Source organism: Neolamprologus multifasciatus, chromosome 6 (assembly GCF_963576455.1).
Source record: "Neolamprologus multifasciatus chromosome 6, fNeoMul1.2, whole genome shotgun sequence".
Classification (NCBI taxonomy): Eukaryota; Metazoa; Chordata; class Actinopteri; order Cichliformes; family Cichlidae; genus Neolamprologus; species Neolamprologus multifasciatus.
The window spans coordinates 29,192,915-29,218,157 of NC_140444.1; the positions used below are offsets into that span (position 1 = coordinate 29,192,915).

A 25,243-nucleotide genomic window follows, 5' to 3' on the forward strand; every position below is an offset into this window, starting at 1 on the left:
TAGGAACCAAATAAAACAAAAACAAAAAAACCCGCTGAGAGCAAAGTGATCTAGTCTTTAAGATATGATGGGATCAGATCATTCAGGACTTTGTACATGTGGAGGATTTTAATGTGTATCACTTCATTGGTTATTATAACAGACTGTTGGATGTTTTGTTTCAGCCAGTGTTAATTTCATGTTCATGTTCTCACCCTGCGGTTGGTAAAGGAGGTCAATCAATCAATATTTATTTCTATAGCACATTTAAAAGGGACAGTCTCCAACAAAGTGCTTCACACAAGGCAGCAAATCGGATTACAGCAAATGGCAACAAAAACAGTTATAAAACAGTTACAGTAACAGTAACAGTTACATAGCACAAATGCAGACTGGGAGGAAGTCAGAGCTAATTTGCTTCAAAGGCTAGAAGGAACAGATGAGTTTTGAAGTGTGATATAAACGATTGAATGGATTCTGACATGCGGACATCGATTGGAAGATTATTCCAGAGTTTAGGTGCATCAATTGCAAAAGCTTGTTCCCCTCTAGTCTTTTGTTGGGGCCTTGTTTGCACTAAGAGTAGCTGGTTAGAGGATCTAAGTGCTCTCTTGGGGCTAAACACGTCGAGAATGTATGTTAAATTAAACCTCTGGAGGAAAATGGAGAAAGTTAAAGACGGGCATGTGGTGGATTTTAACCTGATTTTTAGGTTTAAAGGGAGCCAATGAAGATAAGTTTAAAATGTCAGGCACATTTCCTATCCACTCAGGCTCTTAGATCATGGGGACGACCTGAGTGGGATAAAGACACAAGAGTGCTTTCTGCTTTTGTGTGAGAGCATTAATTACCAAATGTTAAAACAAACAAAAAAGCTTTGCCTTAAGTAATGTATGTCTGTATGAAGCGCTGAAGTAAAATAGCCTCCTTTTTTTTTGCTCTAACAGCGCCCTCAAGTGGACACTTTTCACCTTAAGTTCATGTGCTCTTGCCCCTTCACTGATCCATTCTCCGGGTTTTAGTCCATCTTGTTCTTTCCATGTTTATAAACAGAGGCTAGAGATAAAAAAAAAAAAAAAAAAAATCTGAGGCGGGCAAACCAGCTACAGTGCAAACACTAAATGTTCTTAAGGTTGGATTGGAGGACTACATGACGCTGGAAATAGCTGAAATCTGTGCCATTACATGAAAACTATAGAACCATATCACTTGATTAGACTAAAATAGGATTTAGCCAAAATGTACAATAATATATACTTTGTGTTTTAGAAGCTTTAATTTAAGAATTGCATTGTTTTCATTTATTTACATTAGACAGTATGTGCAGTCTTTTGGGCACTAACCGTAACCAGAATCCAGGAAAGATGTGAAAGTGAAAGAGAGGAATGATCAGTTATGTTAAGAGCTAGATTTTAATCTCAAGATACCATCCTAGAAAGTCTGTGATACAACTGAACACAACCACCAGTTTCCTTTTGTGACCACATGAACCATGTCCTTCCACAGAGGGCCCCAGGTGTGGCGTTCACTGCCATTTTCGTTTAAAATCATTGCTGAGTTTTGTTTCGGGCTATGCTGTCTAAAATGTTTATTTTAACCGTTTTGTGCAACTGCAGTGCAGTTTGTTTCCATTGCATTTGTTTTTGTTTTCAACTTGGTTTTAAATACACTCTTTAATAAAATCTAATAAACAACACTGCACTGTGTTCAAATATGCTACATAAATAAATTATATGCATGATGATAGCAGTTTATAAGAATTGTTTCATAATGTATTGTTTCAGAAGACTTTTCTGTAACACTATTATTTAATAAAAGGGTTTATTTTTAAAATGCATAATTATGTCACTTCTTAGCAAGCCTGTTTGAATTTCTGTCTCATGTGGAACCATGCCTCTCTAAAGAGAGACAACACGTTTTTCACCTCTGCTAAATATTTGCTAATTTTCTAATGATTACTTTTCCTAAACTATTAATCCAATTTTGACATAATCAAGCTCTTAACAGTAAAACCATGACTTTGGATTTGACCTTTCCTGAAATGGAAAATCCGTAATGCTGTATAGTAGTTGGTTGCAATGTTTTTAAAGCACAATAAAATATCCTGTAAGTAATGTTTTTCATTCACTTTGACAGTATAAAGTTGAAAGTACTGTGCCTCATTTCACTATAACCTTTGGAGCGGTGCCCTAAATTGGTAAATAATTAACCTATTTGGTTGTGGAGACAGACACATGTCTGTGTATGGATGCCAAGTGATGAAACTAATATATTTACATGTTTCATTGTTTGGGGCACCAATTGAGATCCGTGTTTCATTTTGGTCAGTGTTTATACAAATAGAGATAAAACAGGCATAAATAATAAACAGGCCTAAAACAGAGGTACGATTACAAAAACGGTAATGGAAAAAAAACCCACAGCCTAATAAACCAATAAAAATCATGTTTTGTTTAGTTTTTTTTTAAAAAGTGAAATGAAAACACCCAGTTTTAGACTACAGGGCTAGACTAGAAACTAAAGAATGGGGAACAAAGCAAAGAGATCACGCAAATTACTTTCAGTTTCAAGTGTTTTTTTTCCTTCTTTTTTTAAAACTTTGGGAATTTCGGAGTCGTTAAATACAAGGAAATCGTTATTTAGTGCATTTCACAGAAGGTTGAACCAAAAAGATCAATGCGTAGCACTAAACAGATCTTTCAGCACATGTTTGAACCGTCACATGAATGTCGGATTAAATATTTCTCACTGAAACCTTTAGTGAAACGGTGAAAGTGATATTACTTTAAGGTGCTGTCGCTTTTCAATTGCTGTGTGACAGTCAAGTGAGCTTATGACGACGTGTCCCTGAACGCAGCACCAGTCCGGTTCCCGGAGACTCCGCTCCTGTTCTTCCACTGAGCCGGACTCCATGTTGTTCGTCAGCCACGGAGTGAACAAGTTCCCTAGCCGAAAACTCTCACGTTGCAACTCTGTGTGTGCGAGAAGTTAAGTGTGTGCGCGTGCGAGAGTGTTGACCCTCCAAAAGAAGATGGCAGACTACCGGGATGACACCGGGGCTCGAGCCCTGCTAGCTTTACAGTCGGCTCCGTGCAGCCCGGTGCGCGTCGCGGTGACCTCGCACACCTTTCACCAGCCCTCGTTCGCCCTTCTGGGTCCTCCGGTGATGGATGCCCGCACAGACGCCGGGATTCTTCCCGTGCGGCTCGCCTCTACTCCTCCGCAGGCCCTGGCCAGGCTCGAGGGCCGGGACTTTGAGTATGTCATGCGCCAAAGGACGGTCACCATAGGCCGGAACTCTTCTCACGGCTCCGTGGACATCAACATGGGTCACTCGAGTTTCATTTCCCGACGGCACCTGCAGATCACCTACGACGAGGCGAGTGGTTTTTCCCTCCGGTGCCTGGGCAAGAACGGTGTATTCGTGGACGGGGTCTTCCAGCGAAGAGGGGCGCCACCACTGCCGCTACCCAGAGAGTGAGTGCGGTCAGCTAAGCCTAGCCGCTGCAGTCAGGCTTCCCGTGATAACACGGTGGCTGGACGTTGCAGGGCTTCTCACACTAAAGTTTATTTTATGCATTAACAGTGGAGGTCTAGCGGTTACTTCAAACAGTAAAACGACTCAATTGTAAACCCAAGTTAGCCTCACGAATAGATTTCTGAACACTGACGGGGAGAACATCAATACAAAACGACCTCCACGATGACAGGGCCAAACGGGACACCTATCCTGTCCGGGGTACAAAGTTTGTCACGACACCCCTACCAGAGCGGCTTGGTGTTGCATAGTAATGGCAGCCTAGGTCTGGACAGTAAAGGTGGAACACGATAAGCTGTCAGATCTCCAGTGTAACTCATAGCGATGTTATGCGTTCATATTCAATTAATATTCAGTTCGCCCGGATGTTCTTAGTGGACCCCTTCAGCTTTACCTTCAACCCGCTGAATGAGTGAATCAGTCTAGCTAGTTTTAGCCGTTAGCAAACCTAGCTGCATTTTCCCGGCCTGCTGACAAGCATAAGCAGTTAGTAAATTATTATTTTTTCTTTCAAAGTGCTGCAACTGGTTGGTGTTTTTGCATAAGTACAGCGTGTTATATTGTCGTTGAAATAACTTTCTAAAGTAATCTAATTTTCAAAATAAATGAATTGGCACATCTTGTAGCTTGAGTGATTATGCTCGCTACTAGCTCCCAGACTATTGGCCGACGTGTCACGTAAACATTAATGTAAACAAACGCATCCCAGACATGTCATCTCACGGTTCTTCGAGGAAGACGGAAGTTTTTTGGTAAATATTGAAACTTGAAACACGTTTTTCCTCTTTTTCTGTTGTATATCTCGGGTACAGTGGAATGTAGCTCTTTTTTCCCCTGCGGTTGCAGAGCTGTCGCGTTTACACACGTTGCTTTCACTGGTTTGTTTAGTACAGTTGCAAGCTTACAAACGGAAATCTTCGGTTTTGTGTGTGTCAATCATAGGGTGGAGGCAGTATGAGTGTGTTTGGGTGGGGGGTGTCTTTGTCTTCTCTGATTGGCTCGAAACACTGTTTGGGGGTGTGTCGGTTATTGAACCGGAAGTGCAGACTGGGGCGATATCCTCGCTGCAGGCGCACATGACGAAGTAAACACTGACTTGCGAGCCAAGGCCACAGCCATGTTTGCTTGGTTTGCTTTGGCCCTGGAGGGTTTTCTCGAGATTACAGAGCTAGCAAAACTGCACCGAATTAAATCTGAAAGACAACAATTTCTCTGCATTGTCACGATTTGCAAATTAATTTCATTGTGATACTGCTGAGCAAAAAGACATAAAGAAATAAAATAAAAATAAAGACTGAGCTAGATTAAGTGCAGATCTAAACAAACGATAGTGGCTTATTAGAATTAATTTTCTCAAAGGAAAAAAATGAAACTATTACCAAAAAAAGTCCTTCAAATTCTGCTCTAAAATTCAGTTTACCCTTATATAAGACAGAAGCAGCAACAAACACTTTAATGTAAGAAGCTTGAGCAAACAAATGCTGTGCAACTTTCCCTAAAAAGTGACAAATGATTAGTTAGATTAAAAAAGTACATTTAATTTTGCTTTCGGTTTGTGTTTCATCAGCTACATATTGCCACTCGTGTATAGTAATTTATCAATTTATACAGGATTGTGCAAAAGTCTTGCGCACCCTTCATTTGTTTATGTTTTCCAATGAAAATGGTAAATGAGGGCTAATAATTATTGAAACCTGCAAACATACATGGAAATAAATCATATGAGGCTGTTTTTGCCTCATATGATTTATTTCCATGTATGTTTGCAGGTTTCAATAATTGCAAACTCTGTTTTTGAGTTTGTGCAATTTTAACAACTTGAGAAGTCATGATATGACCACCTTTATTCTTCAGTCTGTTTTCTAAGGCAGTTTTCTTCTGATTTCTTTAAGTAGTCTTCAGGAATATTTCTCCAGGCTTCTTACGTGACATTCAAAGCTTTTCCTTAGATTTTGGCTTTGTTTTGTTACATTCTCTGTCAATATGCTCCCACACTGCTTCATTAATGTTAAGGTTCAGCTCTGGGGAGGCCAGTCCATGACTGAGAGTGTTTCATTGTGTGCTTTTCTATCTGGGTATGCTTTTACTGCATTAGCATGTGTTTGAGATCATTGTCATGCTGAAAAATGAAGCCACTGTCAATCAGATGCTTTCCAGATGGTATTGCATGGTGGATCAAAATCTGATGGTTCTTTTCTGTGTTCATAGTTCCATAATTTCTAACAAGATCTCTAACACTGTTGTCAAACCATGACAGAGCCTTCACCATGCTGTAGCCATTAAATGCTGTATCTCCCTCCTGACCTCCATGCATACTGATTGAACCTCAAATTTGATTTCATCACTTCGTAAGACCTGTTGCCACTGATTTGTTTTTATAAATCTAGTTCTTCTGTAATTTGGCAATCCTCAACCTTTTCTCCCAGTTTTGCCTTTTTTAAAGAATGTCTTCTTGATATCCAGCCTTCCACTGAGACCACTTCTAATGAGGCTTCAGTGAACAGTAGATGCATCAACTGTGCAACGCTCAGATCCTGCAAATTTTTTTTCCTATTTTTACATTTTTTTAAAACGACACAGCTTTCAAATACTGCTTTCTGCTGCAGATAGATCTTTGTGGATCACCTAGTTTTTGAAAAAATATTCTATATCCAGACAAACTGTGTTATCTTTGGCACTTTTCATACATTCAGCTAAAGAAATTAGAACAAATCATGTGTTTTTTTGCAACATGCTGCTAGTGACAAAGTGCCTAAAGGTAGAATTTAAAATGGTTTCTTTGCTAGGTTCTCTGTTATGTGTAGACACAACACTGACACTATAAAGCCAGATTGATGGTAGGGCTACCACGATTAGTCGACTAGTCACGATTACGTCGACTATCAAAATCATCGACGACTAATTTAATAGCCGACACGTCGTTTGAAGCTTTGTAAGATCACAAAAGACACAGGAATAAGTAGTAGGATTTAAGAGTGTAATAACGGACTGAAACAGAAGATTGCAGCACTGCATGTACAAGGATGCCAGCTGCCATCAAACCCCGAAGAAGAAGAAACTGTCCCTGAATTCATAGCGCGACCCTGCTCAGTTTCCAACAATGGCGGCAGCTAGTTAGTTTTAACCTCCTAGGACCTGGCGTCCACATATGTGGACATCACATTTTGGGTTATTTAGACCAAAATACTCAATTTTGCTCTACAAGGACCTGATATCCACGTACGAGGACGTTGTACTGCCACTGTTCTATCAACATTTTAAATGAATATCCTCATATGTGGCTCCCATTTTTCTTAGAAACAAATCAGGTAAAAAAAAAAACAAAAAACCTGGTAGTTCTTTGTTTTTACATTCATTGGGCCCCAATATGCCCAAATATCAAAGAGAAATCAAAAATGCATGCTGTGGGAGAGTTCGGGTCTTAGGAGGTTAATATTACTCTTATTATTCTTTCTGGGTCACAAAATAAACTTAACATATTTTCAGGCGAGAATGTAGCTGTGTAAACCTCAAATATCTGCTCAGTTTATCAAGACACCACATATTTTCAAAAGCGCTCCGACGTTTTCGGAGACGTCTGTTACCCACTAGCTCGATAGCTAGCCGGGGGCAAGGCTCACTAGAGCCCGTGAGAACACCGGACTCCGGCAAATCGTTTTCAAACCCACCGCCGCCTTTCGCTACTCAGGTTAAACATATATAAGTCACTTAGATAACTTAAAAATGTTATTGTTTGGCTTTTTTCAGTATTTTATTTGTTCCTGAGTAAATCGGTTTGGCTGAGATTAAAGTTATAGTTTTTACACAGCTGAATAAACATCAAGCAGGCAACTGATTATCAGAAGTGTGAGATGCTCCAGAGTATACTCCGGTGTCCTGTTATATTTTAGATAGCAAGGAGCAGACGGCTGAGTTTATTAAACTTCTCTGAAACAATCTGCAAATTTCATTTAAATTCAATAAACTATCATCTTGTCTTTATTTTTAGTTGGCACATACCTTAAACACTTAAACCTGTAAGCTAATGATAGTTAAATAAGAGCAGATGCTGCTGGTCCAATAAGCTGTACGTTTTACGTTCAATGGATGCATGAGCTGATTAGTCAACTAATTGCAAAAATAATAATCGTTTGTGGCAGCCCTAATTGACCCTGTGCACGAGAAAATGCTAACTTCCTGGTTTGAGACCGGATGTGGGGTTGTACACTTCCGGTAGCTTTACTTTGCGGTCAATCGCTACTGCGAAGATATACTCCAAAATCATGTCCAAAACTGAAAGATGGCGTTAAGTTACAAAGAGCAGAAGGTGGGAACACTCACCACTGTTGTGTCATAAAAAAAATCTAATGATCAATTTTGACGTTTAAAGAGTTTAGATCGATCAGTTGTTTACATCACTCAACACAAGCAGAACTGCATCACTGCATGCAGAAGACACATCGTCCACATTCAGCAGCACATCTCTGTATAGTGACTGGTCTTATGATTTAAACAGGCAAATGTTCAGCATTCAAACTACAGGTGAAGAATAGTCAAACCAGATGTTTCTGCCGTTATGTCGAGATCAGCTAGTCAAGTACACACCTACACAACATGTTAACAAACCGTGAAAAAAGCCACACAAAAAAATGAACGATTGCTGGTAAGGGTTTCTATACATTAGTATTTCCGAAGGGTATGTTGTGACTTACCTTCAAAATTACAGTGGTCCCTCGCTAATAACGAGGTTCACATTTCACCTCGCTGTTTCGCGGATTTTTTAGTGCAAGTTTGCATGCTTTTTTTTTTTTTTTTTTTTACGTCACATTGTGTCCTGCGCCCTGATCGCTGCAGACAATCTCCTCCGTGACGTCTCTCCTGTACAGTACAGAATCGCAGGTTATGTTCTGAGTTTCTGTTAAAAAGTGTCTGGAAGTGCCATGTTTTCACCGATTCTCTCATTTACAGCACGTTTTAAATCCCATACTCTGAAAATGTGTGTTACATGTCCAAATTGTTAAGCTGTACCTACTAAAACAAGTGAATGTAATACAAACAGTGCATTTCACAGGAATGCATGTATTTATTTGGTGAAGCAGAAAAAGTATAAATGATGTTGTATTTGATTCTAATCTGCTGCTTAGTCTCTTTTACACCGCTGGAATTGGAACATAGAACACACACCAGTGTGGCTCCAGTTTAAAGTTTCAGAGCTCCGATATGCAGCAGTCACCTTAAAAATAATGTGCACTGAGAGCGCACTCAGTGATAAAACAATTCCTTAGTTTATTTTAATGCTATGTGTGATAAATTCAAAGATTAACAATTTTCTGCACCATTATTTTTTTGTCTTATTTGTAGTGTTTTCATGGTCTTTATAGATTTTTTAATCACCATTTTGTCTTCCGTTTTCCCTGGAGTAGGCAGCATTCCGAGCGATCATTTTTTGTGTGTGGAAGAAGTCACGTGACCTGTGAAATGCACCTTATTTTTTTATTATTATTATTATTCTTTCACATGAGCATGCAGAGTCTGAGGCGGAAAGCCTGGCTTAACAGAGAAAGTAAATAAGTTGTGGTAACTATTACTCAATCTTGGGGTTTAGGTTTTGTCGAGTCTGCTAACACAAAGAAAGAAGCCCGGTTATGTTGAACTTCCTTTGTAGGGTTTTTTTTGTTTTGCTTGAATGTTAAGTGGCTTATTAGACAAATGTAACGCGCATAAAGGACCAGGGCGCCTTACTGCAGCTTCATAGACAATGAGCTATCAGAAGTAGTTTTGGCTATGGAGCCTTAGTGTGTGAATAAAACACAGGAAACCAAAATGGAGCTTGCATGCACGCGCACATACATACATATATACATACATATATATGCATACATATATATACATACATACATATACAGATATAGATATATATAGATAGATATATCTCTCTATCTCTCTCTCTCTCTCTCTCTATATATATATATATATATATATATATATATCTATATATATCTCTCTCTCTCTCTCTCTCTCTCTCTCTCTCTCTCTCTCTCTCTATATATATATATCTATATATATATATATATATATAGAGAGAGAGAGAGAGAGATATATATATATATATATATATATATATATATATATATATATATCTATATATATATATATATATATATATATATATATATATATATATATAGATAGATAGATAGATAGATAGATAGATAGATAGATAGATAGATAGATAGATAGATAGAGATATATATAGATAGATAGAGATAGATATAGATAATACGCGCTTCTTTTGTGGTTCGGACTCCTTCTGACATTTCTTTGGAGGTGGAGGAACATCAAAGTAATTGCTTAAAGGAGCTTCTCCGACATCTTTAAGAGTTCTAAACAAATGTCTGTCCTCCTCCTGAAAATCTTATGTATGCAAACACGCGTTGCAACTTCTTATCTTGTGCGCGTTTTTTATTTTGACAGCGAATGCGCACCTGCGGACCACTTATGTGCAGCCCTGGTTATTTAGCTTGTCATATTGCAGCCACAGAAATTCGTTTGTCCATGAAACCATAAAGCTGCACTTTCTTTTTGCCTTATAGTCTGATTTGTCATAACTTTTCCGTTTTGTGGTAAGCTTTTCTTTGGCTGTCACTTCTTCACCCTGACCTGTCTTATTTGGCTCAGCAGAACTAAAATATATATCCTGCTGCTTTTACACACGCACTCACATAACGCTCAGCGACTCTCTGCGCGATCAACCTCTCACATGTTTAAGCTTGCTGCGGGAGATTTCACTTGTCATGTTTGCATAGTAAGCTAATGATTGATAAGACGATGTCAGAGGAATTGGTGCGCAAATTATCATAACTCACCAATCAGTGCTGTCGCTCTCTATACACAGTTCGGGAGATTGCAAAGTGAAAGCAAAAAACAAGCGCAAATTCAAACGCGATTTCAATATGTCACATATTGACAGTGGCTCACCGATGCCAATGACATAATTAACCAGCTACATTTCCGAAAGAATGCAAAAGCATTGACATATATTTTTCCTTCCTACGATAGGGCAAAGATAGATTTTGGTAGCCCGACTGGAAAAATCGCTAGCGATTTTGCGAGCCCTGTATCTGATTGAGGAATCACTCATCTTTGGAAAAGAGAGTTTATTACAGAGAAATGGCTCTTTCCAAAATAAAAGCTATACTATACGCTTCTTCTGGGCTATATTCTCAGCAGCATATTAAACATATCATGTCCCCATAAGGAGAATCATGTGCTAACAGTTGTCTAAATGACTCGGGTAAAGTTTGTAGCATGCTGCTTGTTGTTTTTGTCTGCTTCCACTTGTCTTTGCACTAGGATGACGTTGGTGTAAATGTGCAGTCATATTAGTTGTGTTCCCACTAGTGCTGTCAGCGTAAATCTCGTTGAAATGACGTTAACGCCACAACACGGCAAATCTCCGTTAACAAGCTACCGCAGATCGCCTGGTGCGTGGGACTGGACAGCCAACACGTTAACGAGCTAACTGCGCTAACACACTAGTTCCCACCCATGTAATTGAGCATTGCTGGCACATCCAACATACTGTTTTACTATAGTCCATGACGCGCTTACCTTCAGGGTCATACGTCACATGAAAACCAAAATAGTTCCAGACGCCAGATCTGAATGAGGGTGGGGGAGGTTCAATTTGCCATGTTGCAACGAGAGCTTAGCTTCTGTCTGCTAGCTTGCCCTGCTCAGTGAATCTGCGTTCGACTACTCCGCCTAGACTGCACTGTCGAGCGCAGATCCACTGAGCACTCAACACAGACAGCACCGCCAGAAGGAAAGTTGATAAAATAAATTAAAAATGTTGTATTGTTCGATACATTTGCGTACCGAACCGAAAGCACTGTATCGAACGGTTCAATATCGATACGAGTATCGTTGCACCCCTAATATCTATATATCTATATATCTATATCTATATATATCTATATCTATATCTATATATCTATATCTATATATATCTATATATATCTATATCTATATCTATCTCTCAAACAAAAATAAGGTCGACAATACAAAACAGCTTATTAGGTTCCAAAAAGGAGGTGGGATGAGGTTTAGTCCAGTATGAGATCAGTTTAGTTTCATGGGCCTGTGATAGGTCATGTGTTAACAGTTTAATTCAGTCCATAGGTTCACAAGTCCTACCGCAATACAGCGGTATTGGTGTAATACCGCTGTATTGCGGTACAGGGGTGGTATATCTAGGGGTGGTATATCGCCCACCCCTAGTGCACAGTCCTGTTTCAGACAGTAGCCATGTTCCCCATTTTCCTCCATATCTTACATTTGTTTAGCTCCTTAATAAGTCCTAAATTAGCTAGCTGGAGTAATGCATCCACACAGTAGACTACTACTATTGCTGCTTAAGAAGCTAACTCTTGGTCCAGTTTAACTACTCAAGCTTGTTCCAGGTTTTCTATTTACTTTAGTGAAATTGAGTCGAACTGTCCTGTGAGTTTTTTCTCTCTGCCTGTCTGACATTGAGCTGAAGGACAGAAGAAAGATGTTTTTCTTTTTTTTCCTTTTGTTTGCTGAATGCGTCTTTTCTGCCTCAGCTGTCAAAAGCTGTAGCTTCTGCAGGGCTGCCGCAAGGCCTCGTGCTATCTGTGCCCGGGCACCTGGTGCTGGAGGATGGAGCACTATAGGCCAAAACAGCTGTGAGCAGTGTTTTCAAGAATCCAGTGACAGCTGCCGGTTTTCAGGAAGAACGCTTCATCTTTCTCTCTCTCTCTCCATGTAATTCTTTTCTCTCTATCAGACTGGTGTGTCTGGAACATCTTTCAACACTCTGATCCTTTGTGGATATTTCCTTTCTTTTGTAGAATTAACGGGGCTTCAGTGTCTTTGCCTTGAGATCAGAAAGGGTGCAGTAAAGACACGACCCAGCTGCCAGAGTCAGTTGGGAGGAAATTGAAACAACCAGTCACCAATCATTAAGTTTCCATTGTAAAACATTTACCAGATCCCTCACACATGTAATTAGCTTTGTTTAGGCTTGAACTAACGTGGACCTGTGACTGATCCTCGCTTTTTATCGAGGAGGTTGTTCAGACCTGTTTAAAAGCAGAATAGAAAAGGAGGTGCAGGCCTGGTGAGCTTTGTCGAGGTTTTTATCCACAAGAGGTGGTGTGATATTGTTTGAAATGTAAACAAACCCCTGTAGTTACGTGGGAAGTGCAGTCTCATTATGATTTATTATTAAGGGAGATCTGCACGGGTGTTTGTTTTGCCGTAAAACGTGTAATGATGTTGAGTTTGAATGTTTGTTCTTGCCCTTGGAGATGTTGGTTGACAAAACAATGTCACCACCAGTCATTTAGCTGTTTTTTTTTCTTCTCAAATTCAGTCGTATCTCACCATCTCCCCCTGCAATACAAGTTACTTAGTTGCACAGGAAATGTTTAAATTGTCATTGACGAGAAGGTTTAAACACAACTCTGAAGTGCTGATCTGTTAATGTTTTAATGCTTTACTGTGTGGTTGAACCAACATGACATCATCTCTCTTTTTTGCTTTTTCTCCCCGTCCTGTGGCCCTCCCCTTCCCTGCTGCTCTTTAGGTGCATGTTTCGTTTTCCCAGCACGGCGATCAAGATCCAGTTCATGTCACTCCTGGAGGTTGAGGAGCACCGGGAGAGGGAGCAGCAGTCTCCCGCTCGCTCGCTTCTGCCCCAAATTTCTCCTCTTAAAATCAGCATTCCCACGGCGCAGCAGCACGAAGAGCACATGAGGGCGTTTGGCTCTCCGCTGCCCTCACCCACAGGCACCATCAGGTAAGCCACCAGACACACAATCACGTGGACGCTGATCAATTCAAGCAGCGTTCATAAATGCAAAGTAGGCCGTCCGGATTTGCAGTTAAAGCAGGAGGATGTTTTTCTTTGGAAGGAATTCTTGCCAAACTAGTTCAATGCACCTTTTCATTCAATCCCCAATAATTAAGAAAACATTTATTTTCCAATAAGTATTGATTAGTATTAGAGGTACTTTTAGCTGCTCCCTTATTTCCCAAACGGTCACTATAGCACACATTTTGATTTGGCTCGTGTTTTATGGTGGATTCTCTAAAATTAGGTGAACACCCCTGAGATGCAGAGTTTGTCTCGTCCTGGTGTCGGTGTGTAACGTGAATGTGTTAACAACCACGTTTCTTATAGTTAACTAAAACTAAAAGCGAGATGTGGGGAAAAAGTAGTTAACTAAAACAAAAAGAAAAAATCGACTTGTAAGCGGAAACAATTTTATAAACTTGGAAATCTAATGAAACTTGAGTAAAAGAGAAATATACAGGATATATCCTCAGTTTCACTTTTTGTTAGTTTGGTCAAATTTGATCAAAACATACTTTTAGATTTTAGATGTCTCAATAAGACCGATTTACTTAATTTACGATTTACGTATTAACCGGATGATAAAACTTGTATTATCTGAATAATTATTAAAGCTGGTACTGGAAGTGGAAGAGGTCGAGTAAGTACGCAGACAGCACTTGTATAAAAAGAAACAGGAGACAGTAACCAAAAAGAATAAAAAATAAATGGGTAAATTAAATACAAACCCTTTTTAAAAAAACTTTTTTTCAGTGTCTTATTTATGTAAATGGTATCAGTGAGAGAGGATGATCTGTTGGAGGAGTTTTAAAACAACGCTGGGTGTACAATGAAAGTTCTCAGATGAGCTGTTAGTTTCTTTTTTGTGAAACAAAAGTGTAGTGTGTTGTGCGCTGCTGACATGCACTGTAGCTGAAGATGTGCTTGTATCTGCACTCAGAGAGAGAAAGCTTGAGTTTCATAGGCTGTGAAGGCACATGTTTAAAAGAAATCTGTGCTCTGTAAATATACACGTCATGTGTGAGTGTTCGACGGAGCTGTGCGTGCCCTCTGGTGGTCTCTCTCTGCCTTTGCATCATGCATCCCCACCAATGTCAGCGCGCGTGCTTGCCTTATATGGGATGGCTGCCGCTTCGAGGCCTGCGATTGGCTATCGAGGGCAGATTGTTTTGCTTGTGGGCCGTTTTCCCGTCCATTAGTGGTTTCCTTTTCCGAGCCCCCTGCCCCTCCCACTCAACCCTCAGCTCCTGTTCTCTCACACGTGGAAACACTACAGACACACTACAGACACTAAAGACGCTCGCTCAAACATTTCTGCGCCGCTCTCACCGTGGCCTTTTTCGGGCACATAGTCGGGCCAGCCTTCCTGGTACATACACACCGCTGTGTATGGCAGAAGAGTATTGTGTAAAAGCACGTGGTCCCTCTTACAGGGAGCTAAGAGTGACTTTTCCTGCTTGGCAACTTAAATGCACAGCGTAAGATCTCACTCTCCTTTCTCTGCCAGCATGCACTCTTGCATTGCTGGGCCTCGTGCACGTGGTCTGCGGGGGGATGGTTGTTTTAAGAGTGTCCGGGGGAAAGCAAAGATGACCCTTGCTCCCCCGTGGAGGCACAAATAACAAAGTCCTAGCAGACTGACGGATACAGATTTCAGTATTTTTTTTGTACTTCCGAAAAGTACAAAAATATGTTTGTGTTAGTCCGTATTCATTTTTCAGCTCTGAGTTTATGAAAACAGAGCCTGCAGCCTAGTTCCTCCAGCCACAAACTAAAAACACACTCTCTCTCCCCCCGTCTGTATCCGTGGCTCTTTGTTGCTAGAGGCAAATCAAAGCTTACTGACTCTCCCAGAAACCATTGTTTACTTTACTAACAGAAGCAGGTGTGTACAGTATGAGAAGTTGCTGGGATTTCCTTGTGCTCTCTGTCTCTCTTTCACAACAGCAGCAGATAAAGCCGAGTTAATAATTAATGTATTTATGGTCATTGTTGTGTGTTTCTGGTTTTTTTTCCTTCTAGATTTAGTTCTTGTGTGTAAGGCAAAGCCTTTTATGACTCAACCAGTATAAGATCTGAAGGCCGATACTGATACCAATATTTGGTGATTTAAGAAATCCGATATATTGGCCAATATTTTTTCTCTTTCTTTCTGACACATGACATTTAATCTTATTTCCTTAACATTTGTCATGTGTAGTTATTTCTGAGTCTTTACTAACACATATATTTACATGACTTGAAAAATAAACTTGTTTCATTGTCACAACAAAGAGTAGATTATTTTGTTTGCGCTCTGCCCGAATGAGCTGGTTGTTTGCAGCTTTTCCAAACATGTTGCCCTCTGGTTTTAAAACTGGACCACATCAGCGCTGTAACATGCTCAAAGGGTATTTCTTCCATCTCTTCTTTACTTTTTCATTTCTGTTTATTATAAATTATAAATGTTATTTATATTATAAATGTCAGTATGGATATATAGGAAAATAACTATTACTGGACTTTAATATCAGCCTGGCGATGATCTTTGTAAACACTACATTTGTGAATCATGTGAGGCGACGGTTGATAATGAAACAGTTGCTTTAAGTTTTACTGGGAACAACATGAAGTGGCCAAGGACATCATTTCATGACAGTTAGTTCACTTCTCTCTTTTGTGTGTTTTGCTTTACTCTGAGGTGTGGATTCTTATTCTTTTGTGTTTTTCCAGTCCTATTCAAATTTCATAGAAATGGTAAATAATGAACAACACCTGTACACTGTATTTCCACACCTGACATGAGGGAGTTGCACACAGACAAAAGTGAATGCACCTGAAAAATTCTTATCGATTTTGAAATGCATCAGAAAAGGACCCCACATGCTTCGAAATTTGAAAAATTAAAAAAAAATTGAAAGAATTTTGGAGCGAATGTCTTATTTTTTCCAGTTTTAGACATGACATGAGGTCGTATAACCACTGTTTGTGAGTGGGAGGGGCCAACAGGGAACAGAATGATAGCGCCTGTCTTTTAGAGCCCAGTAGAAGCACCTCATTCCCTCTGATGCCAAACAGAGCAAGAAAGGGGCCAGGGGCCAGCGTCACACTGAGAATCCTGGACATGGAAAACCTCTGTCCAGAGCTGAACAAGACTGGGACAAGACCAGTACATGTGGATCAGTGAGGCAGTTTTTCATCTGTCACTTTTTTACTTTTAAAAACATGATACACAACCTAATAAAACAAAATTAGGTTGGTAATAAAACAGTAGACCTTTCAGCCCAGTTCTATTTTTTTCTGAATAATCCATCATATTAAATTGAATCAAATGAAAAAGTCTCTTTTAAAAATTTGTTTCATCAGTTTTAATCTTTTAACTTTATGCACACTACATCAAGCAAAAATGTAATTCTATGCAAGAAATTTGTTTAAAAATTTTAAACCTATTTTCTGCATATTCCAGCACATAAAATAAAATAATATATTGTGTTTTCACTCATTCTTTTAAATAGATGCAAGTAAAACACAGCAAACATTTAACTAAATCAGAGATTCAGCAGCACTAAGTCCTGTTGCTCTTTAATCAGTTTTCACCTGTTTAGCAGGAGTGGAGCAGGTGGAGGTTTGCCCGGTGCCACAGTGGCCATGTCAGTGGGAAGATCCGGGGTTTCTCTGTGAATTTCACATTCCCGTGGCAGCGTCCTTGGTGCTTGCTTAGATTTGAAGTTTAATTTTTCACTGTAGAAAGAAGTTTTCTTCCCACGCAGAGTTGCGCTGCACGGTTGTACTCTCTCCCGCACTCCATATTATCCACTGTTGATCTACACACGTCTGTTGTTACCACGGACGTCGCACGCTCACACGTCATAGTCATGAGACACTCACGGTTTAGTAACGCAGCAATGCAGCATGCTTACGGGAAAGTAACAGCAATCTAATTACTTTTTTGCAATAGTAATCCCTTTGTAATCCTGTGTTCTTGGAGAAGTTAATGTAATTATCAGGTAAAATCTGGCTTGTTTTGTCTGTGTGCTGAGTTACAGTTGTTAATGTGACTGTAAGCCTGTGAAACAAGTACTGACTGCAAGATTAAGGCTCTCATCTTATGTGGGTCATTTTTCATGTAGCCATAAACCATAGTGGTAACCCTTTCCTCTATTTCTCTCTCTTTCCCAGTGTTCCCAACTCCTGTCCAGCTAGTCCGCGCGGGGCGGGGTCATCGGGGTATCGCTACGGACGCAACATCACCTCCGACCTCCAGTTAGCAGCCGAATATGCTGCCAAGGCTGTTTCTGAGCAGAGACGAAGTATTGCTGAGCAGAGAAGTGGGGGGAGTGAGCAGCGAGCGGAGTCAGCTGGTGGTGACAGTCCCCGGGTAAACATCCAGGCCTGATTGCTTCTAAGAAATCGACTGTTAATGTTTAACCTTAGAAAAAAAGCTGAGTGTGTCATTATGAGTGCATGTTTATTTAGACTCGTGTCTATTTTTTTCGGGCCAGGATGAGTCCAAGCCACCTTATTCCTATGCACAGCTGATTGTCCAGGCCATCTCCTCGGCCCAAGACAAGCAGCTGACTCTCAGTGGCATCTACGCATACATCACCAAACACTACCCCTACTACCGCACTGCAGACAAGGGCTGGCAGGTACAGTAGTCTTGTCTAGAAATACAACTTTAACCCGAGTAAGCTGGGAAACTTTCTCTTCTTTCAAACTGATGCTTCTGTGTCCAGTGACAAAACGTTTTTCCTTTTTCAAGAACTCAATCAGACACAATCTGTCTCTGAATCGCTACTTCCTGAAAGTGGCCCGCTCTCAGGACGAGCCGGGGAAAGGAAGCTTTTGGCGTCTGGATTCTGCCTCTGAGGCCAAGCTGGTGGAGCAGGCCTTCAGGAAGAGACGGCAAAGAGGGGTGGCCTGCTTTAGGACCCCGTTTGGACCCCTGTCATCAAGGTGGGCTTTGCAGTGGGTCATCCGTGGCCTTCAAGTTGCACGCACAGACACGCACAATGATTCAGTTAACCCTCTCTCCCTTCTCTCTGCTTCTGCTCCTTGCGATCATTTGATTGGACAGAACAAAGTAAGTGTGGTTCTGAGGTTTGCCTGAATGAGTAGAGGGTGCTGACAGTGAGGAGCTCTGCATGTCTTACTAAAAGTCTGTTGGTTAGTTATTTGATTTCTCTGCTTTTTCTGTATTTTGTTATTTAGGAGTGCTCCAGCATCCCCGACCCACCAGGGGCTTCTTTCTCCTCCTTCAAGCGGGCTGCAGACTCCCGAGTGTCTGAGCAGGGAGGGCTCGCCTATCCCCCACGACCACCACGAACAGCTGGCTAACAAACTGGCATCTGTACCTGAGTACAGGTATTCTCAGAGTGCCCCAGGTAAGCGTGCAAACTAAATCTCTTTCAAAGATCCGCAGATGACGAGCTTGCTAAAACACATCAAGTAAATTGTGTCTGCTTCTGCGTAGGCTCCCCAGTCAGTGCTCAGCCTGTCATCATGGCCACTCCCCATCACCCTACAGCGCTGTCCTCGGGCTCGGGGAAAGCCCTTGCTTTGCTTCCAGGTGGCGGTGGCCAAGTCCAGCCCATCCATGTGTTCCAAAGCTCCTCTCAGCCCTCTGTCACCATGGTGCGGGTGGTTACCAGCGTTCCTCCAAATGGGTACAGCGCTGTTGGAGGGGTAGAGGGCAACAGTGATCTCAGAGGTACGGCCGTTTGGAGGGGGGAATCTATTTTTGAAATGCTTTTTCTGTGTGATGCAATCCTTTGTAATGTGATACACAGGAAAGTTTGTCTGCTGATGTTCAGCTTCGAGTCTTTAAAGCTGTTGTGGCCTTGTTCACATCCTTAACGCCCACTCGTTTTTACCGTCCAGTGCTGGGAATACTGGGCTATTCCTCAGTCTCACCTTTACTGTTCAGCTTCACTGCACAAATCAGCAACGCAAGATATTTCTTGTAGCGTGTATAGCTGACAGTAGCCAAAATGATGAACAAATCTCTGAGTTTCGCGACCTTAATTTCCATTTGCTGTAGAATCAGACACGTTTATCACTCTCCCTGAAGAGATGAGGTTTGTTTGGTGTAAATCCATGTGATATTGTGTTTTGTGGCTCATTATGTCATGTTTTTAAGATCTGCATTTTCAGGACTACTGGTGCATACTGTGAACTGATATTTAGGGAATTATGCTAAATTCTGACAAATGTTTGATTACTGCATTAGTGTTTTGGTGTAGACGAGATAAAACAACCCAATGCAGCCAAATCTGGCTGGATTGTTGACGGGTTCCCATGTTTGAATCGTACGCTTTGTCCTCAGAAGCCCAGCTGACCAGAGAGCGAGTGATCCAGACTGTGGAGAGTGCGGTGCAGGCCGGGGAAGCACGTAATCTGACCCCAGGTTTACATCAACTTCCCGTTCGCCCCATTACCCAGAATGGCAAACACACCACTGCTGCTGTTGTCACAGCAACCAGCCTTGCTAATGCATCTGGTAAGACTTTTTTTTTTCCTTTCTTTTTTGGATGGTATTTTTTGTCTTTTAAACACATTAAGGTTTCATTATATTCAAGAAAAAGGCCGACCTCTTTACAGCAGACAGCTGGGGGTTTGTGGCTCAGTGCGGGTCATCTACTAATCAGCAGTCAGTGGTTTGATCCCGGGCTTTTCCAGAATACATGTTGAAGTGTCTTAAAGCAAGATATTGAACCGCTCACCACCTTATCTAACATGCATGCACATGTTAGATAAGGCACTTGGGCTAGAAAGTTCTGTGTGACATGACCTGTAAAACGTGTGTTTGAGTGCTCAGCTAGAGTAGAAACCAGTTCATTTACCATTTCACGAATGGACTAAACGATTCTTTGCTCATTTTCTTGTTTCGTGTTTTGTCCCGTTCAGGTCTGAGTAGTCCTCTGCAGATTTTGGCTGCTCAGGCCTCTAGCTCCCCTCCGGTGTTGGTGAGCAGACAGCCCAGTGCAGAAACTTTAGCTGGACAACCAGGCGAGCCCCAGGCCAAGCGGCCAAAGATGGAGGACGATGGCGGCCCCGAATCTGCTCAGCATCAAGCCACACCCGGTCAGCAGCCTGTCATTGTTGCCATGGCATCGCAAACCCATGACGCTAGGCAGTAAAACTCAGGGCCTCGCACCAGATACCCAGTGGACAGCCTCTCTATCGCCCCCTTAACGCGTCGCCTTTTATACTTATTTGATACGACTGTAGCCGACATGGCCGACAGGCGGTCTCTCAGAAGGGAATTAATTCATAAGAACACACACTTCGGTCAAAAGCAGAGGAAACCTTTGGAATTTGTGCTGAAATTTAAAAAAAAGAAGTTTTAGAATTACAATTTTTAAAAATGTAATCCATCATTCACTGACAATACACAGATTTAAGGTTATTAATTATAATAAAATCATTTCAGCACTACTCTTACTACGTGAATGTTGGATATCATCGCAGATACATTACTTATCACTCTCAGGCCAAAGAACTCACCTCTCCTGCGCTTCTCATTAGAGTCGCTGCCTGACGTAAAACCAGGGAACGTGAGATCCGAACGGCCCCGCGACCACAGAAAGGGCCGTCAGCATTAAGAGTCGACGAATCGCGTCGTTTCGTACAGTCGTGGGCAGAAGGCTAGAGAGGACTCAGCTGCATACACCCACACTAGGTTGTTAAGGCCCAGGAGACTTAAGAATATGATTGTACTCTTCATGAGGCTCTTCTCCAAGGATAAAGCGAGACAGAAGGCATCAAACGAGTGGTCTCAGACGAGAAAAGGCAGACGTTCATTTTAAAGAGCAGAATGTGAGACGTCTCTCTTCTTGCCTTCGCTTTAAAGAAAAAAAAACAAACAAAAAGCAAAAAAAGAGAAAGGTATGTTGTTTTTGGAGAACAGATACGAGGAAATTCAGGTTATGACAAACCAGCAGTTTGCAGTTTTTGCTTCACTTCAGTCCAGTGCGGTTTATCGGCGCGAGGCTTCTCTGATTGAGGAAGATCGCAGCATTTGGACGGGAGAGAAGGAGCGAAACGGGCAACTATATGGAGTTGATTGAAGTGGAGCTAACCTAATGTAGACAAACTGATTGTTTTAATTTTTTTGTTTCAGTAGCGGTAAAAAAAAAAAAAAAAAAAAGCAAACGGAGCAGCCTGTGCGTACTTTTTTTTTTGGATCGTCTTAGCACAGAAGCATTATTGTAATAATCCTTTAAAAGCCTTAAATATTTCTACATTTTTGTTGTTTTATTTTAACCTTTAGACGGCTTTACTGTTTTAGAGTAACTTAGTGCTTTAACAGCTGACGATCGCGAGACACTACAGCAGCGACAGTTGTGCTGCATTGGTAGATTCGTTTCAGGTTTTTTGGGGGTTTTTGTCAGGGGAAGGGCGGGACCAACACATGACCACAAATTTCAACAGTTCTTTTTTTTCCACTCTGTTTGGTACTTCTGACACCTACTGTTCTCGGCTCACACACTGTTGCTTTTTCTTGTTTCCTTAAATTCATTTTACAGTTTTGTTCTTCTTCTTTCACCCAGTCTACCTCTCCTCACCAAGCACTCTCTCATCTTCGCAGCCTCCAAAGAGGAGTCAAGCTGTCGGCGATTCCTGCCACAATTAGATTTTTCTATAACACTTCCCTCCCCTCCACTCTTTGCTCAACCTCACATTCTCACTCTCTTTAGATGGTTTTTTTCCACTCAAATTCCCTCACACAGGCCTCGTTTATAGCTGGGAATCAGGCATTCAGTGATTGTTGTTGCACATTATTAGAAAAAAATTAATACATTTTTAAAAAAAGATGCGTAATGATTGTATGCTGCTCTATCTGCTAAATGACAAAGTTCTTCAAAGGTATTTTTTCTTATTTTGGAAAGAGAGAAAAAATATTTTGCTATATGTATAAAAAAAACAGCAGTCATCAATACGTAAACATTCTGGAAATAGAAAAGTATATGTATTTTTAAATGTTCCTGTTTTTGTGATTTGTTCAAATGTGTAGCACAAATTAAAGTTCCTCATTGACTTAAATGTTGTGTTGTCTTCGCTCTTCTGTGCGACAGTGTCTGCCGTCGGGTGTAAGAATGAATTTGAAGTGTGTTGTGGTGTTGTTCCATTCAAAACTCGAGTATCCAACAATCTTTATTCTGAAGTCATTTTCAACAGTATAAATAATGACCAAAAGAGGGTCAACATGCACGAGATCAATGCCATACAAACCCTGAAACGCACAAAAGGAAACTGTTACTGCAAAAAAAGAAGAAGAAAGAAACAAAACTGGGAAAAAAAAACAATGAAAACACCCAACAAATTTCAAACTGCAGAAATGATCAGAAAAACTATGGTTTAAGTAAAACTGGCAAATATCTCATGCAGAGTTTCGCACTTTGCTTAAAAAAATCCACAGTGCAAATAACCAGCCAGTTACAACTCTAGAAAACATTATCAGATGGTAAGGTAAAGCTAGAAATGGATGCCCTGCTGTGATTGGTGGTGATGGTCAGTCAGGTGACCCTTGTAGCACTGCTGATGCTGTGGTCCAACACTTGGATTTGCTGAGGAAGGATTTGGAGTGAGTGACGGGATCTGGACGTGTCAGCATGGCTCTACATTATAGAGCAAAGGTGTTTTCATGCCTCCTTTAGGAGGAGAAAGAAAATGTGATGATGCCGTCTCATAACTGATAGAGACACTGATACCGTAACTGGCACGGCTGAACTTTGAACATCACGCCGCTGTGATAAGCTGCTTCTTAACCCCACAATGCCAAGTGTATCATATATGGTAAACTCATCAGTTCTATTTTTATTTTGTATTTTTCAAAAAAAACCCTACTAATAAATCACATAAAAATGGCAAATGTAGCAAAAACAATACAAATTAAAACTCCTATCTAAATTTATCTCTTTTTTTTTCTGTAGCTTTGGTTTAAAAAAAGAAAAACATTTTTCTATCAGGTACTTCATGGACGATGTTTTGCAGGTTGAATCCAAATTTGTCAAAAATGTAATTTCACTTCATGGACTGTCTGTTCATTTTACTTTAAAAATCACAACCGTGGTATTGCAGTGATTTTACCACAGTGGGTTTTTCTTTTTCCACCAAATGCATGGAACAACCTGACACATGAGTCCATCTTCAGGACTTTGTAGTTTTTACACAGCAGAGCTAGGCTTACATCCACCTTCACATTAAAAAGTTTCTTATAAGTGCAATCGAGCTCTCTCTGAGCTCCAGGCTTCTCTTTATCTCGTCCTCACCTTCTGATCTTTTCTATCAAGGTAAAGTGATCAGGGGCAGGAGGTACTTTATGTTGTACTATTTGACCACGGTAGCTGGGATGTTTTGTCTAGTAAAATAACTGCTGCTGCTAAATTTTTTTTATTCAAAGCATAATTAGAATAAAGAGAATTATATCTGATTCCAGGCAGCTATCCAAGCCCAATATTTTAACTTAAAACCAGCACAAACAGCATGGGTGGCTGCCACTTTTCTTGTAATGTTGTTGAGCAAACCATGACATACAAAAAAAAGTTTACAACCAATGACCGCACTTTCCCTTTTCTCCGTCTGTAGGCTTTAGTGTCTCAAATATATTTCAGGAAAAACAAAAAACCCACAACAACATGAGTCGTTCCCAAAGGCGACTTTTCTTTTGAAGATCCAAATAATACGTGTGAGACAATGTTGAATATTTACAAACAGCTGTTTATGCTGCAGTTTAAATGCACTGCAACGATGCAGCTGAGTCTGGAGTGGAGCATGTGGTCTTCATGGTGTGGTTATTAACTAAGTAAAGTCCAGGTACGATGTCACAGGTGGAATGGGAGAGCGAGGTTGTACTACTTGTGATTTTTCAGTTCACTCCCTCTGTTGTTTTCTTCCACTCTTCAGTGCAAAAGTCAACATTCGTTCACAAACTTGCGCCTGTGGAGTAGATGCTGATACTGCTCGCTACAACAAATGGATTTACAAAACATTCAGGGGTTCACTGAGGCTCACTTTGTTTGCAAATACTTCTAAAATTCTAAAGTACATCTTCAGTTTGTGTCCACCTGTTTCAGAGAACAGGTAGGCATCTCAGCGTGCTATTTACATCTGGAATTTAATAGAAACGACTCAAAAATACTGTTGGCAAAAGTCACACGTGCCTCTGGACTTGACTGATGAGAATCCGCTGTGCTTCAAACCGCCTCACACTGCATACTGATTGGTTAGACCTAACCCACCTCAAACGCTGATTAATTAGGCAACTTTCCTCGCTGCGGACTCCTTTGAAGTCACAGAGGGTTTAAGACTGTGTCTGTTATACAAACCCAGCAGGAGTCTGCGTGAGGGAAGCAGGTACGGCAGCTGTTCAGTGGAGTCGTGGAGTGTAATCTGCTTGGCTTTGAGCTGTGCAGACGCTGGGTTTCACATTCATATTTCATGAGGCGTAGGTACTCCTTTGGGTGAGAGTGGTGTGTGTATCCCGTTTGTCAATGCACACATCTGTATTCCTTGTTAGTTCCTATCTCCAGTCCGGTGTAGCATGTTGTGCATATCTTAGCTGGGAGGCCGAGGTAATCAGCAGGAGGAGGCGCTGATCTTCTCCGAGACCTCTGGGTCGGACTTGGCTACCAGGAAACGCAGTCGACCCCCTCCCAGACGAATCAAATCCACCGCGCTGTATGGCACAAACGGGAGGAAGCGGAGGGAGAAGGACAGAGTCTGGTTACCTGATGCTCAGCAGAAACGTGAGGATAACATGGTATCACTGTCTGGGTTTCGACCAATCAAAGTAATCAATCGGCTTATGAGGCTGACAGCAGTGGTTAGCAATGTGGGAAGTTTCCTCATTGTCATTGAAGTCAGTGATAACTCAGTGGTATCAT

At 41.0% G+C, this 25,243-nt stretch overlaps 2 protein-coding genes and 1 long non-coding RNA gene across 9 annotated transcripts in view; 1 reads left to right on the plus strand and 2 right to left on the minus strand.

Annotated features, from left to right (window-relative positions):
• Positions 1-873: 873 nt before the first annotated feature.
• LOC146517246 (uncharacterized) lies at positions 874-2,829 on the minus strand. Its single transcript, XR_014874359.1, has 2 exons — positions 2,764-2,829; positions 874-1,035 (listed from the first exon to the last, which is right to left on the minus strand). It is a non-coding gene; the product is annotated as an uncharacterized LOC146517246 (long non-coding RNA).
• A 48-nt stretch (positions 2,830-2,877) lies between these two features.
• Positions 2,878-23,886, plus strand: foxk1 (forkhead box K1). 2 transcript variants are annotated; one of them, XM_085161598.1, is made up of 9 exons: positions 2,878-3,456; positions 13,107-13,319; positions 17,535-17,733; positions 17,858-18,004; positions 18,118-18,311; positions 18,567-18,739; positions 18,829-19,065; positions 19,684-19,854; positions 20,262-23,886. In XM_085161598.1, the coding sequence occupies exons 1-9, from the start codon at positions 3,011-3,013 to the stop codon at positions 20,492-20,494; spliced, it is 2,013 nt and encodes a 670-aa protein (XP_085017724.1). In that variant the 5' UTR covers positions 2,878-3,010; the 3' UTR covers positions 20,495-23,886. The 2 variants fall into 2 exon arrangements, with proteins under 2 accessions (XP_085017724.1, XP_085017723.1); XM_085161597.1 differs by having other exon boundaries at positions 2,879-3,456; positions 19,681-19,854.
• The window catches only part of radil (Ras association and DIL domains), a 31,066-nt gene continuing 29,321 nt past the window's right edge, over positions 23,499-25,243 (minus strand). For all 6 annotated transcript variants that reach the window (XM_085161594.1, XM_085161593.1, XM_085161591.1 and 3 more), the window contains one exon: positions 23,499-25,035. In XM_085161594.1, coding sequence (XP_085017720.1) covers positions 24,936-25,035 — 100 coding nt within the window. In that variant the 3' untranslated portion in view covers positions 23,499-24,935. The remainder of the gene's footprint in view (positions 25,036-25,243) is intronic.